General features: G+C 41.7%; 1 protein-coding gene across 6 annotated transcripts in view; it reads right to left on the bottom strand.

Annotated features, from left to right (window-relative positions):
• The window catches only part of LOC127967419 (stonustoxin subunit beta), a 123607-nt gene that overhangs the window by 21829 nt on the left and 83570 nt on the right, over positions 1-18208 (bottom strand). For all 6 annotated transcript variants that reach the window (XM_052568319.1, XM_052568321.1, XM_052568318.1 and 3 more), the window contains exon 3: positions 4287-6002. In XM_052568319.1, the coding sequence (XP_052424279.1) occupies positions 4287-6002 (1716 nt within the window). The remainder of the gene's footprint in view (positions 1-4286; positions 6003-18208) is intronic.

Raw genomic sequence — 18208 nt, forward strand, 5'->3', positions numbered from 1 at the left:
GTTTGTATGTTCTAATGTTTCTACTTTGCATGCTGTGTTAGGAAATGATTATTTGATTCAAGAAATAAAATCATAATGGTCTTAAATGATCCCACATTAAGCGACATAAGGTGTTCCTCCTTGTTCTGGAAGCATTGGAATTCAAGTTTTTAAGTTATTAAATATTTTTTTGTAAAAATTAAGATTACATACAAACAATTTACAGTAGTTTGTATGTAATCTTATTTTTGCTTTTACTTTTGTGATATAGACCTAAGAGTCTGAAATAAATAAATAATAACATAATTTAAATAAATGTTACACTATCTAAATTATAATAATAATATATATTATATATACAATTTAATCATGACAACTCAACAACAACACAACAACAAGATTTTAGCATGGTGATGGATATGTAAGGAATAATTGACGACTGGCCGTTGAATTACTAGAAAAATAATGCACACCTGAGGTGGAAATGCGGCCAGACACAGTAATCACACACAGATGTGCGCTGAAACAGATGGTAATTATGCAGATACAGCCACATTCCCCACAAAACACACGTATATAAAAAATGTTGAAGAAAAAAAAGTTTGTGCAAAAAAAACGATTGCTAAGTTATGTTTCCATCAGACGACAGGTGTGTCACAGTGCGCATCATGAGCCATCACGAGAGAGCACCAGAATTCAAATAAACAATATTCTGCACAATCACCTTGTTTTTTTACTACCAAGATGCAGTTTTTTGAGCGCAAGTTATTCCATAACGGAAACAAACAATTCTGTCCCCTTAGAACTGAGACTCAAACAAAGGAATTATGATCCATATTAAAATGTTCTTGCTTCGTTGGAGTAAACGTGCTTCATGAGATGTCGTTCAGTGGACCCTTACCTTCCTAACTAAACCGGGATTTACAGCTGTGGATGTGTTTATGACTCGTTATTACGACAAACTGTACGTACTGTTATTATGCATGTTCTTATGTGTACTGCTTATACAAATTTAGCGAATACATTCCTTATAAGCTTTCTATTTAAAAACAGCAATCTATCGTCGATGCTTGAGACTTAGACCTTTATAATTATATAAAGATTCATTTTGTCCAGTTTCATTAAATCTATTCATAAACATTGACACGTGCAAACAGAGAGTTCAGTGCACTCGCGTCCAGGTGCAGGTTAACAGGTTAAAGAAATTAAAGATGTTGACAGATGAATGTGAGCCTCCTTTGGACTCACAGTAGGTTAACTGAGGTAAAACCTTCTAGTGTGACAACAAAGCTCCTTCACATCTGTTATTATATCCCTGTTGAAAAACAAAATCTCATTGTTGCTGCAGCGCCATGTTGTGGAGTCGCTGTGTGTTTAGTTGAATTGAAACTTGGTTCTTCCAAAAGAGGACATGACTAGAAATCATTGGTTATATTGTATTTCAACACTGTTCCAGAACAATCCAACCCAAATATTCAGATTGAGGCCTGTTTCCTGAACCAGTAGCCTGCAATGCGTCTATGGCAAAACAGCTGTTTCTATAAAGCTGGGCATTTCAAACTTTGCAAGGACAGTCTGGTGCTTCTGACTCACAATGTTTTTTTTTATATTTAAATAATTTGCCACTGATGATTCAAAAGCGAGTTTTGAGCAGTAGAGTTGGCCTGTCATTTCTCCAATCACAAATGCAGACATGGTTTTATGTTTAAGCAGCGCGATACGCAACACAACACGTTACAAAATATAAGTTTATTATGACATTTTTAAGGAAGCACAGAAAACATTTCAGAGCACTATAAAATCAGGCAAATCAAGGTATTTCGTGGAGAAAATCGAAAAGAACGCTAACAATCCTAGAACGTTATTTAATATAATAAATACAGTCATCATTTCATTGTTATGCAGATGACTTGCAAATATATTTACCGTTACAAAATGGAAATAATGTGCAATCTCTAATGTCTTGCCTGTCTGATCTTAAATCATGGCTTGCTTGTAATTTTTTATACCTCAATGAAAAAAGACAGAGGTTGTAGTGTTTGGCCCTAGAGGAACCAAAGGTGCAGCAGAGTTCAATTTCGGATCACTGTCATTATATGTGAAAGACGTATATTGTAAAAAATATGTTAAAAACTTGGGTGTTTATATTGATAGTGCACTGAAATTGAATGCACAGGTAAATTATGTGGTCAAGTCAAGTTTTTTTCACTTGAGAAATTTGGCTAAAATGAAATCATCTTTGACACATAAGAGCCTTGAAATTGCAATCCATGCTCTTATATCCTCAAGACTTGACAATTGCAATTCTTTATATAAGGGTATTAGTCAAGGATCTATTCAACGGCTACAAAAGGTACAAAATGCTGCAGCGAGATTATTAACTCACACCAAAAAACGTGAACACATCACTCCATCCTTGGTCCATTTACATTGGCTCCCAGTACAATATAGAATTGATTTTAAGCTTCTTTTATTAGTGTATAAATCTCTGCACGGCCTTGCACCGACTTATTTATCAGATTTGTTAATAGGGTACAAGACAGGTAGAACCTTGAGATCATCAACTCAAAACCTGTTATAAATTCTGAGGACCAAGCTAAGCCAGTAAGGGGGTCGTGCCTTTGGGGTAGTTGCTCCAAAACTTTGGAATAGCTTACCACCACATGCTAGGGACGCGGATTCTGTTCATGTTTTTAAAGTACAACTTAAGACACACTTGTTTGAAATGGCTTATTCATCTATTTGATGACAATGATTATTACTATTTATATATTTTAATCAGTTTGTCCTAATATTGTTGTATTGTTTTATTGAGATGGTGTAAAGCACATTGGGCAACATGTGTTGTTTGAATGGTGCTATATAAATAATCAGTAATTATGTCCCCACTGTATGCAACAAACTCCTCGTTTGTAATGGATTTTATTTGTTTTGTCTCATCTATTGATGTCCGGATCATGGAAGAATCTTTCTATTCAACAGGATCTTCTTAGTGAACCAGTCGAACCAGTTCACCAAATCTATCTGTATCGTTTGACTCGCGTCTCCAGTACGCACTGATCCACAAATTATGGTATTGATCCCTCTTTCAGAAGAAATCTCCAGCACTGAACTGACCCTCATTTGTGGGAGAGTCCGCTGTAAAATGTTAGCACAAATGTATAGGACTTTTACTTTTTTTCATGGGATATTTCCTTCGAATATATAAGTTAACCACTGTGTCCTCAGGGGTCTATAGAAACTCCTATGTTCATTGGTGCATCCCAGCATACAACATTTTTAATGGCTCTTTGGCGCTGACATTGCATCTCCAGGAACTACAGCAAGAAAGCAGTAATGGCCGACCAGAGCTTCTCACTCAGGGCTGTGTATATGGCTAATAGGAGAGCGAATGTAACAAATGGGTGGGACTTTCACCAGTTATGTCGTCATAGTAGTGAGAAACCTGGAACTGCTGGTGTGGAGAGACTGTTTATGAATTATTGGGATTATAAAACATTGAGTGGGTGGATTTTTACCATTATAGGCTGGTTGTTTTCACACACTATGGCCACACAACTGTGTTCAAACACCTCATAAATGTGATTTTTGCATTCTATGGCACCTTTAAAATGCAGAAACACATTGCATTACACCAAATACGCAATAATGTTCTTTTAAGCAGCATCATATGACCTCTTTAAGATGGTCCTCGGATGGTTTGAGCTGGTCATGTGCTGGTCCTAAGAAATTAGCTCCTGTTCAAGACCAGTTTAAACCAGCTGCAATGCTCCAAAACATACCTAACCAGCATATGCTGTTTTTTTAACAGGGACGAGACTCTTGGTATACATGTGTCAGCTAGGAAAGAACCAGAGAGAGGACACCCATATACACTGGTGTCTGGCAGTTTAACCTCTGTTTGATTTTTAAAATGGTGGTGGTGAGAATAGTGGAACAAAAATAAAGTAAATCTCCAGTAACAATTCAGAGAAAGATACTCCACAGCAGATGAAATGAATACATGCATGGCAAGCACACAGACCTAGCAACCCTGACCTTCTCTCATTCTTATCATCGCCAGATGAGTGGTGTCGTTTTGATTTTGCCTTTGTTAGTAAGTACTATCCCCGCCATGGACCTCATACACCTAATGGGTGGTTATTAATATAGTATCTGTTAAAATAATGTTTATGCTGCTGTGTGAACAGGACAGCTTGGTAGTTACACCTGTTAAATACAGGCATACTGACAGTTTGAGCATAGCAAATGTTTTGAGGTAATCTAAAATAATTAAGTATTTATAAAAATGTGTAAATGACACTTACTTTGAGAAAGTGTAGGGCTGACAGTATCACTGGCTTCACTCACTCCTACTTTACCCACTATCCTGTAGCGGATCAGGTACTGCTTTCCAGATATCAATCCAGTCAGTGTAAAGTCTTCATCAGCTGTGTCTATGAAGAGCCACTGTTCCTCAGCTCCAGAATCTGCTTTCATCTGCTTGTACTCTACTCTATACTTCACTGTTTCTCCAGTTGGGGACTTCTGCAGTTTCAGGGACACAGTTTGGTCCAGAACATTCTTCACTTCTGGTGGGGGCGGCTTGGACACAGGCTGGAACTGTGTATCTGTCAGAATCCCTTTTTCATACAGATAGATCGAGGAGCCTGGACTGGAGGAATCAGATATTGCAGAAATAATGAAGTGCATTCTCCTTTCATCTTTATTGGCCTCTGAAAAACTTCTGAAGTGAGATAAGTTTTCTCTCATTTTTGAAGTGAAATCATGAGGGTTGAATGATTTTCTGAAAGAAGATGTCAGGGGAAACTTGTTTTCCCCATCTAATTCTTTAAAGGGGTCAGTTTTTAGAAACTCATTCAGGGTTGAAAGATATTGGTCTTTATATTTCAGAGATGTGAAGGTCAAGCACACCACAAAATCAATATCAGGATCAAGGAGGCTGATGAGACTGTCTGAATCTTCTATTTGGATCCCCTTCAGTGTCTTAGTGTAAACACTCAAGAGGTCAAGTTGTAACTCGGTGTCATGTAACCACTGGTTAAGCTTGCTAGCTTTAAAAGGGGAGTTAAAGTGGATCTTCAGGATGTCTGCCAGTGACTCTTCCTCCATCCCTCCTCCTCGAATAGCAGGCAAGACTCTGGCCAGTGCTTTCTGGAGTACCATCTTATAATTGCTAAATGATCCCTGAAATGAGTTCAGCCTCTCTTTAATGTCACTGAATAAATTTACAATTTTTCTTCTGGACAGGTCTTTGCATCTCCTCTCTACTTCTCCCAGCTCCTCTATTATATTTTCAGTGTTAGAAATGAGACGTGTGCTGATTTCTTTAACCAACTGAGCTGCTTTTGGATCCAGTAGAGAAAGAGGATAGAGCCAGACTTTTATTGGCACTGCATTCTCTGGATTCTTCCTCAGTAGAGAGGGGAGCTTCTTATACACCTCTAGGGCTTCTATGTATGTGGTGGGGTTCTGCTCAAGATGGACATCACCATGAAATGTGCAGGTGATCTCCTCAGCCTTCTTCTTTTCCTCATCTGTCATTTCTACAGCTCCTTGTCCCTCAATAGATAATTTAGGGATCTTCTTGACCATGACATTCAGTTCTCCCTCAATCTCCTGCCTGTTTTCATCTTCTACAAATGAACGATCAAACACCATGAAGGCCTGAGCTCCGTACAACACAGCTGTGACCACATGAGTTGCAGTTTTCTGCTCAAACACCTGAGGGTAGGTGAACTGGCCCAGATGAGTCATACTGAGTTGTTTGAATTTTGAGGTTTCACTGTAATGCATTGTTACTCTGGACTGCTGGTTTGAAGATTTAGTGTTCCGCAGGTACTTGGCAGATCCTCCCACCTCCACTAGCCCTCCCAAAAAGCTGGCCTTCAGGGAAGCACTTACATCCAGGAGACTGGACTTATCAGAGAGAGAGTCCGAGCTACTGAACTTTAAATCTGTCATGAGCTGTGGACGACTGTACGGATCTTCATTCAGTGATTTCTTATCCCACAGAGTAACACCTGAAATGAGAAACAATTTTAACAGGATACAATGTACAACTGACGTAAAAATGCATCCTGTATTTGTAAGAATATTTTTAACTAATTTAATATTTGTGTGCTTAATTTTATTCACACAAATTAGCTATATAAGTACTTTTGGTAACACTTTATAATAACTTTATAAGTTATTAACAAAATTGCTCAAAAATTATTAACAGAACATTAGTTAACCCTTTAGGCACCAGTTTTTTTTTTTTTTTTATATGTTCGATTTTGGCATCTTAATTTCAAAAGGCTATCTGTTAAAAGTGATAAAAGATAGAGACAAAGTTTTCAAATTTTCCGTCTAATTAGCATATTATGAGGTCCTATGGTGGCGGGCATCTTGGATTATAGAATTTTTATGAAAAGTCAAGTTTAAGAGATAAAATGCAGCACTCCTTTCCCCTCAAAATGTCCCTCACCTTCTGTATGCTATATTGCACAATACTGAATGCTCAGGTAAATAGTAAGTAGTAAACAAACTGTGTGAATCATTACTAATAAATGGTAGAAACAAACCGCATGCATGTAGCGGTTGGCCTTTTGCTGTAGAGATTTTTCATTTACTACATACAGTAGGTGGACTACCTAAATGCGGGGCCGCGGGGTTAACTGTAATTCAGTTGTGCGTTAAAATCATTCGCAAAACTACTACAGTGTACTACAAACCCTATTTTACCTCATGGATAATAGTTAATATGGAAACATTTGGATTTCTCCCGAGTGAGAGAACCCAACCTTACCTTATTTTTAGTTTAAATTATTATTATTATTTTTGTTTGTTTATAGCTAAGCCTTTATTATTATATACTGCAATTATATTTCTCCATTAGAATTATATATTTTTATTTCTTGTTTTGTTCAGATAAATTTGTTAAATTTAAAGGATTTGTAATAAAGTTAAGGGAACTAAAAATATCCTGTTGGTACATAATAACTTTATTAAGCCAGCCGTTATTATTTCTAAATGTAATAAAATGCAACTCATACATGACTTATATATTTTTTCCTCTCACAAACTTAATTTTTTTTAGCATGTTTACAAAAATTTAATTAATAAATTAATAAAAAAAAACATGCAGCAAATGAAAATAGGTGATTAATCCGTTAAAATTTGTTACTCTGGTTTAACAGTATTATAATTATTATATACTTCAGAACTGAGCCTGGGCCTAATCAAGGCTATGCAGTTTTTTTATTTTTTTATTTTTTTCATGACATCTGAAAATGACTTTCAGTGCATTACATTCACTTCAGGTGCTCTGGCGCAGATCCCCCTCTCACGTTGCTCAGCTGTGGACGATTAAAAAAATGTTGATATAAAGGTTGCCACCCCATTTTATACAGGAATTGTTCATTTAAAAAAAAAAAAAGAATTATATTGTTAGTTCTAATTATATTGTTAACCCAAGTTCATGCAATGTGACATTTTATCCTTTTTTAACTTATAAACTCCTTGAGATGTTAAAGTTAGTTTAATAGTATTTAAATTATTTTGTTTAAATTATTTCTATGAATTAATAATATGTTATGTTTATTCTTTCAGAAAATAATGGAAAAAATAAGGGATGATCCAAATATTTATTTTGCTTCACCTATTTATGAAAGCTACAAAAAAAAAATAATAATAATAAAATAATGTCATTCAAAAATGCCATCGGCATGAGTAAATTTGACCGTTATAGAATTGTGACTTTAAAGGGCACCTATTATGCAAAATTCACTTTTACATGGTGTTTGACCATAAATGTGTGTTGGCAGTGTGTGAGCAAAACCACCCTAGAATGATAAAAATCCACCCAGTGGTTTTTTTACAATCTCAATAATTCATAAGCACTGTCTCAGAACGCCCTGTTCTAAGACTGCTCTCACTGTAGTGATGTGTCGTTCGTGAACGAATCGTTCTTTCTGAACGAATCTTTTAGGTGAACGAATCGTTCTCGTTCACGTAATCCACTGACTCATATTTCTCGTTCAGTGAAGTTCCTCCCTCCACAGCAGCGCGGCGCTATAAGCAGCGCATGCGCAGCTCAGTGCACCAGGTAACAACTGTTTCATCCTGTCAAAGAATTACACAACCTCGAGCCAATAGCCTTCGAGTATGAGATGTGACAGAGTATTTGATTTGTTGAATGTAGTGAACGAATACGCCCTTCAATGAACAAGTTTCATATGAGTCTGAACTAGATCTAGAGATCTTATCGTTCGTGAACGAAATGACTGAACTGGTACCCATGTCGTTCGTGAATGAGTTGAATGAGCTGATACATAGCGTTCGTGAATGAAATGACTGAACTGGCACACATGTCGTTCGTGCACGAGTTGAATGATACATCTCATTCGTGAATGAAATTACTGACCTGATGGTCAGGGTATATTCTGGCAAACAGTTTACCAATCACGTTTCTCAATCGGCAAAGCACATGTCGTTCGTGCATTAGTTGAATGATTTAGTAAATCTAGTTCGTGAATGAAATGACTGAACTGGCACACATGTCATTCGTGAACGAGCTGAATGAACGGATACATGTTGTTCATGAATGAAATGAACTGGTACATAGCTTATCTCGTTCGTGAACGAAATGAATGAGAGTAAACCGGGTCAGTCTGCCATTTAGCATGTCAATCTCGCAAAAATGCAAAGCGCAGTTATAAGTACTGTATTGTGCACATACGCTTGTTTTGATATTTAGCAACTCCACGTTTAATCCACGATTGATGAATGTGAATATATAATAAACAAACTGTCTGACCAAACAATTAAAATGCTATTTAGGCAAGAAAACCTTGTGCTTTGTTCATTTGAACAACTTAATTAGACTTTATATATTGAATGCGATTATACACACATTTTAATAAAGCCGGATCAGTTTTTGTAACAAGTGAATACGTTCGTTGACTTAAGACATAACAACACAATACACTTTTTGCTATCTGCTGGCTTATTTTGTGTAATACGAAGAAATGGTCACTGAACGAATCAGTGAACGATTCTGAACGAATCATTTTGGTGAACGAACTGAAAATGAACGAATCACTAGAAAGAATCATAATTTCCACCACTATCTCACTGTGACGTAGAATTGCGCTAAGCCCCACCGATGTGGTTTGATTGACAATCTGGTTTTGGCATAGACCCCACCCTCGGTGATCTGTACACCATCCTCCATTGTTTCAACGACAGCCGGTAATGTCTCCTAAGAAACATTAGTGTTCTGTTGTGGGATGTAATAATGAACATAGTAGTTTTTACTTACATCTGACATCAGAGCCACTGAAAACGCAGTGGATGGATTTTATGTACGAAGGAAAGGTGCCACTCAAAATTCCAAAATACATTTATGTTTACACTAATCATTTTTTGAATGACTGTTTTGAGAACTAGGGTCAATTTTAATCCTCGAGTGTGGATTGTTGCCTACTGTTCGCGATCCAAAGTCACATCCAGAAGAAGTAAGTGTATTTAATGTTTTTTGAGCAAATAGTCATTTCAGTCGATGTCAGCCAATTCAATAACAAATGCATCTAAAGTTGTTGTCGTCGTCGTAGAATGTCTGTGTATATAATTTAAACCTTGTTTGTATAGTGTGTATCCAAACATAATAAATTTTTTTTTTAAGATATTGTATTAAAAACTGTGTATGTTTTCTGTAAAGACAAGACATCAAAATTGATATGTTTATACAAAGGCCAGCACATCGACACGAAGCTGTAGAACGAGGGATATAGGCGTGCAGACAGAAACATCAAAGCTATGCAGTATTGGTACACAACTGTCAATGAGGACGCTTCAAATACACCACAGGAGTATCAGTATGTTTATGTTTTTAACTATATTTATATTATATAGTATACAATATAATATTATATAATTGTATTAACTAATAATATTTTTATATGCACATTTCGACATTTTCTGTAAAGTTGCTTTAAAACAATGTATTGTGAAAAGTACTATACAAATAAATTTGAATTGAATTTAATAGCCACGATAGAGAAAGTGAATCTTTGCAGAAACTTTGCTGAATTATATATTCCAGGTGTCCAGACAGAGACAACATTGTCAAGTTTTGATGTTAGCACAAAATTAGTTTCTCATACAGCTGTTGCGTCCTCCACGCCCCTCAAGACTTCATCAAAGAGACCTTGTCTGGACCTTGAGGAAGATGAAGATATCCTACAGGAATGCTCTTCAATACTAACATCACAAGAGACTGATGTCACATTTAATCCTGCAGAGGCAGACACATCAATAACAGAGCCAAAAGACTTGTCGTAAGTTTATATTATATTTTAGAATAATGTTTGTTTTAATTATAGCATATCTAATTTTTCTGTAGTGCATGTAAATGTAAAAAGTTTTTTTTTTTTTTCAGAGCTCAATCCAGCCCTATTTAAAACATTTGTAAATATATTGTCTATGAGACCTGCATCATGGAACTGTTTGTCATAGAAGCTGTCATATAAGATCACAAAGGATTGGAACATTTCTACGTGTTGAACAACTCTGCCACCATTGTTAGTTCTCACGGAAATGGAACAGTCGATTTTGGGCAGTACTCCAGCTGGAAACCTTCACCTTTCTGCAGCTGTGTATCTCAGTGGTGCTTCATTTTTAACAATTGAAAAGGTATTTGTAAATGAAATAATTAATAGCTTTGCAGTTACATGAGACTAAACATTTATAATGTAAAACATTTTATTTTTATTTATTTACTGTTTACCAACTTTTCTCTATGTGTTGTCAGATATTTGCAGCTATGAAGTTACATCTTTTCAAGTATGACACCTTTCGTCGTCATGCACGAATGTGCATTGAGCCTGCTATTCTACTCAACAGGTACATTGTGGGACAAATTTACATTGTTTTTTTATAAAGAAAAAAATATATAGAATTTTATCTTATAGACAAGGCACATTGTGTAATAAGAGATTATGTATTTTTGTTTTTGAAGGGCACTCTGCCAAATATGGCAGTTACACAATGATGGACCTGGAGACAAACACCGTTGTTGATGTACAACTCGTCCAGGTAAATGAGCAGAAACCTTTGATGCAACGTCCTGGAAAACTTGAATATTTTATTTTAAAGCCCATAGGTTTAGGTTTAGGACTGGTTGTGGTCTGCCCACACATAAGATTTTTCTAGTTCTAGTCGTTCATTTGTTATATTCAACTAATCAGATGTTTATGTTAAATTTACTTAATCAAGTTTTAATATATTCCACGCTCAAGCACATTCATTAAGTTTGCCACAAATCACATGCAGAAGTAGCCTAATAATTGTGAAAAATTTGACATTTTAATTATCTATTACAGTATTTCACAACTGCTAAAATACTAAACCCCATTCTCTGAACCCAATGCTCAGTGGCCTAAACCCATTTGTCGATTCAGTCCCTTTGTAGGCAAAATCTTAAACAAGTTCAGGTAGAAACTGTTTGCAAATCTCATCCACTCTTTTTGCAAAACTTTAAACACATTCTTACTCACTAAAACACATTTTGCACTGTTGCAAAATGGTAAATACATGTGGCAAAAGTTAAACACAACTACAACACAACTGTCATCGTTTACACACAACAACTCAAAATTGTTCACACTTGTTTCTAATGATGTGATCAAATCAGTTGTTTAGAATATAAGCCAGTACAGGTGGCCCAAGTACTTTGAGTGTTGATACCACAATAGATGGAAACAATGTGAGAGGCAGAAGAGGAAGAGTTTGTGTAAGAGGTGGTGGACAAGAAGGAAGAGTACAAGGACAACTGTAGCCACCATAATCAGGACATTCAGAGAAGAGAACAGGTAAATGTATTGTTTTTCTAATTTGACATTTGATATGTTACATCAGTTCCCTATCTGTCGGTCACTACGAGTTATGTCGACCGACAAATGGGGTCTCACTTGGGAGGCCAATCATATCTGAATTTAAGAGAAAACGCCAATGAAAATTGGCTAGTGGATTAACATACCTGAGCCACTCCCGTGCCGACGGGTATAAATAGGGCGACAGGTGCATCCACTCATTAGATTTTTGCTTCGAACCGAGTGGTTGTATGAAAGCTGTTATACTCCACAAAGCCATTCATCTGCTGTGTCGGGAAGTTGTTCTGGTTGGCGGTATGGCGCAAACAGCGGTGTCCCTTTCAGCGATTCCCCTGGGCGCTTCAACTAAGAGAGCAGATTTCCTAAAAGAGCAAATCGCGGACGATTCGCGTCTTTTTCAAGACGCCGTTTCGTCCGCGTCTTTCTGGATGCGGTCGTTTCCTGTTCTCTGACAACGGCCACGTTCGCTCTCTTCCGTGTCTGGGCATTCAGCACGCTGAAGGCGCGTTCGTGGATGGTTCATGCACGCACTGCGTGTGTGACCATGGCAACGCTGTGATCGTGTCTCCCCTTTCTTAAAGGGAAAGGAGCAGACCCCTCTGTCACTACCCGTTCTGGTTTCTCTGTCTCGAGCAGAGGACCGCCGGCTAGTGCTCTGGGAGATTTGAAGGTGACAGTGAGAGCTTCTCCGCCGGGCCACGCCCCACGGACCTCTTACCCCTTCCGCAGTGTTTGTCCTGTGCGGCTGCTGGGTGATTTTGTTGGGCTGTCTTATGGCAGTCCCAACAGGTCATTCAGTTTTGCCGCCGGAGATCAGATGTCGATTGCAGCATCGGGGATGGGCTGTTGACCTCTGTGGATGAAGATTCGGCAGGGGCTGCCCCCCTCGGGTGTTGTCGCCACTGCCGAATTGGACCCAGAGTTGACAGCCGTGCTTGCCCGGGCAGCTGTGAGCATCAGGATGGAGGTGAATGCACCGCCCAGCCCTGAGTGCTCATGGCTGTTTGATTGGTTCTCGGTGTGGAGCGCGACTCACAACCACGTTTTACTCTGGTTCCTTTCTTCCCGGATGTGCATGGGGAAGTGATGTAGTCGTGGATAGCCCCTTTTACGGCCGGAAGCAGCTAATTTCGTTCCTCTGTCCTCACTACCCTCGATGGCGGGGCAGCTAGGGGTGTGTTGACATTCCCCAGCAGGAGAGTGCGATTGCGGTGCACTTGTGTCCGCAAAACGCCGCCACTGGGAGGGATAGTCCGTGCCTCTCACCCAAGGCCTGTAAGCTGTCGGCCGCGCTCGCTACCAAGGCTTACAGTGCTGCGGGCCAAGCTGTCTCTGCTTTGCATGCCATGGCTATCCTGCAAACCCAACAAGGCAAGGCTTTAACAAATGCACGAGGGTAGGACCAACCCGAGGTTAATGCAGGAGCTGCGCATGGCGACTGACCTCCCCCTTCTGGGTGACGGAAGTCACAACGCAGTCCCTCGGGTAGGCGATGTCCACTCTGGTGGTCCAGTAGTGCCGTTTCAGGTTCAGCCTGGTCTGTATGAGAGACATTGACAAAGTGCATTTTCTCGATGCTCCCATGTCCCAGACTGTCCTGTGTGGCAACGCTGTCAGGGGCTGTGCCCAGTAGTTCCTGACAGAACAACAGCAGACTGAGGCCATATACCCCTCTTCTGCCACGACGTGATCCTCCGGTTGCCACCATTCCGTTGCAGGCAGTGCCTCAGCCTGCTCGTCGCCGAGGGCGCCCCCCTGCGTCCTCCACACCAGCTCCGCCCCGTGCTGAGAGTTCTTCGAGGCCGGCGCGTCGAGCCCCGCGCAGGAGAGCGCCGCCCCCCGTGTCACTCCCGACTGCGAAGTCCTCGAGTAAGTCGACTAAGCGGCCCTGACATAGGCAACTCGGAGATGCAGAGAACTGCTCTTCAGGAGATGGCGAAGACAGCGCCACTCCTTCCCCCGGAGGAGGGCCGGGTGGAGAATCTTCTGGTTCTGTTCCGCCGCTGGTCGAACGGCCAGTGGCACCCACATTTTCATTGAAAGAGCAATTTCTCCTTCCTCCGAGTTGCAAGGCTCGTGGGCTGACAATGAGCGACGCACAGCCTCCTCATTCTCACCCACGACGCCCCCTTTCGCCAGCGGCCAAGAGGTCACGGTTCGGAGACGCAACGCCTCTCCACGCGTCTCTGGCCAGTTCCTCCGGGAACACGGGGAGTGTGGTTGTGATGACCCAGGACGCAGAGCCTTCTGGGCCTTCCGGCACGACTCCCCATCGCTGCACCACTGCGGGTATGTCGACTGTCCCTTTGGTGCCACTTGTACAGAGTCTGGGAGCGTGGCTTGCGCTGCCCAACCCGTCACGCTGGCTCATCCGGACGGTCCGACTCGGCTATGCGGCTATTCAGTTCGCCCGGCGACCCCCCCCAAGTTCAATGGCGTGCTCGAGACTTCGGGGGCAGTCCGGGACACCCCTGTCTTGCGCGAGGAGATTGCTGTCCTGCTGGCGAAGGATGCAATCGAGCCGGTCCCTCCTGAAAGACACTGTGCAAGGTCAGGGAGGACGAGGAACAGGTCCTGTTGGTTGCGCCTTACTGGCCCACCCGGACCTTGTTTTCGGAACTCATGCTCCTCGTGACAGCCCCTCCCTGGCGCATCCCCCTGAGGAGAGACCTTCTCTCTCAGGGGCTTGGCACCATTTGGCACCCGCGTCCAGATCTCTGGAACCTCCACGTGTGGCTTCTAGACGGGACGCGGCAGACCTAAGTGATTTGCCCCCAGCGGTGGTAGACACTATCACTCAGGCTAGAGCCCCTTCTACGAGGCAGGCCTATGCTCTGAAGTGGAGTCTGTTCACGAATTGGTGTTCTTCTCACCGAGAAGACCCCCGGAGATGCTCGGTCAGTGTCGTGCTTTCTTTCCTGCAAGAAAGGCTGGAGCGTGGGCTGTCACCCTCCACCCTGAAGGTGTATGTGGCTGCCATTGCAGCCCATCATGATGCAGTGGACGGCCGGTCCCTGGGGAGGCATGACCTGATCCTTAGGTTCCTGAGGGGTGCCGGAAGGTTACATCCTCCTAGGACACCCCTATATCCCTCCTGGGACCTCTCTATTGTCCTGGCGGGACTTCAGAGGGGTCCCTTTGAGCCGCTGGATTCGGTCGAGCTGAAGTTCCTGTCTATCAAGACAGAGCTCCTGATCGCGCTCACTTCCATCAAGAGGGTCGGGGACCTCCAAGCATTTTCGGTAAGTGAAGAGTGCCTTGTGTTCGGGCCGGCCTACTCTCACGTTGTCCTGAGACCCCGGCCTGGATACGTGCCCAAGGTTCCCACCACTCCCTTCATGAGACCAGGTGGTGAACCTGCAAGCGCTGCCCCTGGAGGAGGCAGATCTAGCCTTGTCGTTGCAGTGTCCCGTAAGAGCGCTTCGCATATACGTGGACTGCACCCAGAGCTTAGAAGCTCTGAGCAGCTCCTGGTCTGCTTTGGAGCTCAGCAGAAGGGGAAGGCTGTCTCTAAGCAGAGGTTGGCCCACTGGATAGTGGACGCCATCGCCTTGGCTTACCATTCCCAAGGCGAGCCGTGCCCCCTGGGGGTGAGGGCCCACTCCACACGGAGTGTGGCCTCTTCATATGCGTTGGCACACGGCGCCTCTCTGGCAGACATCTGTCGAGCTGCGGGCTGGGCGACACCTAACACCTTTGCGAGGTTTTACAACCTCCGTGTAGAGCCAGTTTCTTCCCGTGTGTTGGGTAACAGGTAATTGGCGGGAAGGGCTGGCTGGGTGTCTCGCTTGCTGCGCCATTCCCCCTAACACGGGGATGTGAGCGCCTTCTCCCAGTAGAGTTCCCCGGTGGGCGTACCCTGGTCGAGCATCCTCCAGCACCCTCGGCGTCAGACTTGGCGGAGCAGTCTGTCGCCAGGCCCAGTACTGGCGTTAGCATGCCCGGAGCCGGTCAGCCCCTGTACTGGGCTAGGTGTCCATATGGCTGGGTTCCCTACGGGTAATCCCATATGTGTATTCTTCCATGGTAAGGTTTCCCTCTTGGCAAACCCGTGTCTTCCCTTGACAGACCGTTCTGTCAGTCTCTTCTGGCAGCCGTTCCATCCCTACTCCAAGGTAGGACCTGCCTCAGAGACCCCTTCCATATGTAGTACTGCCCCCTGGGTCAGTCTATATCGGTATATCCACATGTCACCTCCCTACGGGTAGGATGTGGTCTCCGTAGCGGCCTTTCCTAAAGGCTTGCTTCCCCATTGTCTTGCCAGCTGAAAGAACAAATAGGAAAGATTTGAAGCAATCTTTCACCGAAGGTTGAAATCCCTTCCATTTACTTATGTGGGCGGAACAGCAGCATGGCCTTCTCCAGCAGCGATGTACTCACCTTTTGGCCCCTTCGGTACCAAGGTCAGTGAATTTGCGCTGGGGCTTTGGGAAGGTTACGACCTTAAGCGTAGCTTTTGTGGCACGCCAGGGCTTGTCAACAACCTAATGAGTGGATGCACCTGTCGCCCTATTTATACCCGTCGGCACGGGAGTGGCTCAGGTATGTTAATCCACTAGCCAATTTTCATTGGCGTTTTCTCTTAAATTCAGAGATGATTGGCCTCCCAAGTGAGACCCCATTTGTCGGTCGACATAACGTCTCCGTTCCCTCCATCAGGGAACGAGGGTTACGTACGTAACCGAGACGTTTGTCAATAGAAAGGGGATTGAGGAAAAAAGAAAAAAAGATTTGGAATACAATTTACATATGAATGTGATGTCCATTACTATTGTTTCTGTATGTATACATTTGTAAGAGCATTTTCCCTTTTGTAGAATTGCAAGACTACCAAATGAAGGTGGAAGGAATCCTTTGTTCTGCCAACAGCAAGAGGCTCTCATTGTTGATATGGTCCGCCAAAACAATCCGACTGCGTGAAATAAAGCAAAGACTTGTAGAAGACAATGTAAATTTTGAAGATATCAACAGTGTCAGCCTTTCTACAATTTTCCGTGTCCTCCATTGCAACAGGGTAAGCATGAAGCAAGTGTACAGAGTACCCTTTGAGTGCAATTCAGAAAGGGTCAAAGATCTACGATATCAGTATGTGCAAGTAAGTGTACACTTTCAGCACTGATGCTTGTAGTACAAGTTTGTAGCTAACAGTTTTTTTTTCAATTGCTTACACACTAAAATTTCCCACAATTAGCAAAACCTTACACTCAAGGAGCAAAACACCAGCCTAGATTTGCACAACTGTAAGCACATTGTCAACTTCACACTTTTTGCAAAACATTACACACAGTGATTTGCTAAACACTAAACACACTTGTATGCATTTGACACCGAAATTTATCATGATGTAATTTCCTTGCAATTTCAAAGCAAAGGTTTTCAAATGAACACACCCATGAACCAATGGGTTAAACACAGGCACCAGGTGTGCACACACACTGGTGCTTCATTGTAGACACACCAATCAGGTTAAAGCACTATAAAAAGACAACAGGTAAGTTCACCTGTCTTCAACAAAAATGGATGGTGTCAGAGGAAGAGGGAGAGTGCGGATGAGAGGGGGAATCCAGAGAGTACCAGGAAGAGGAAGAGGAAGAGGGAGAGGAAGACCTGGAGGAGACAAAATTTGTGCTACAATTGTGGACCATGTAATAAACCACGGATTAACACTGAGGGAGGCTGGATTGAGAGTACAGCCTAACCTAAGCAGGTACACAGTGGCGTCAATAGTTTGGACATTTCGTCAAAAGCATAGGTGAGAAACTTCTCTTCAGTCAACAGAAAATCCATTGCTTACTGCATGTACTACATCAACAGTACTGTATATGTACTCTATATTTTGGTACTTTATATATATTTCTGTATGTATAATTTTACAGTAAGCTGTGTATTTTGTTTGGCCAACATAGGATTGAAGGTCGTAAATACCAAGGAGGGAGGAGCCCCATATTCACACAGGAGCAAGAGAGAGGATCCCTTGTTTTGGCCAATAATGCAATCAGACGTCGAGAAATTCAAGCCCATATTGTCAATGATCACCTAATTTTCAATAATGTTCAACAGGTCTCTCTGTCAACAATAGCCCGTACATTTTTAATGTAAGTGAGACACCAAAATTTTAATTCATTATCAGGAAAATATTAAAGTGATGAGATGGCGCCTCCCTGTCATTAATGAGCATTAATAATTTTTGCACAAACACTTAAATATGAATATTAATGCACATTTTGCATATTCATTACATAGTAAATAATTTTTTTACATGGAATTATCCAAAGTAAAACCAAGATTTCTAATAAAGATAAAACAATTAAGAATAAATGCTGCACGTCGCACTCAGCATCACACGCGCCGTG

Source organism: Carassius gibelio, chromosome A4 (assembly GCF_023724105.1).
Source record: "Carassius gibelio isolate Cgi1373 ecotype wild population from Czech Republic chromosome A4, carGib1.2-hapl.c, whole genome shotgun sequence".
Taxonomy (NCBI): Eukaryota; Metazoa; Chordata; class Actinopteri; order Cypriniformes; family Cyprinidae; genus Carassius; species Carassius gibelio.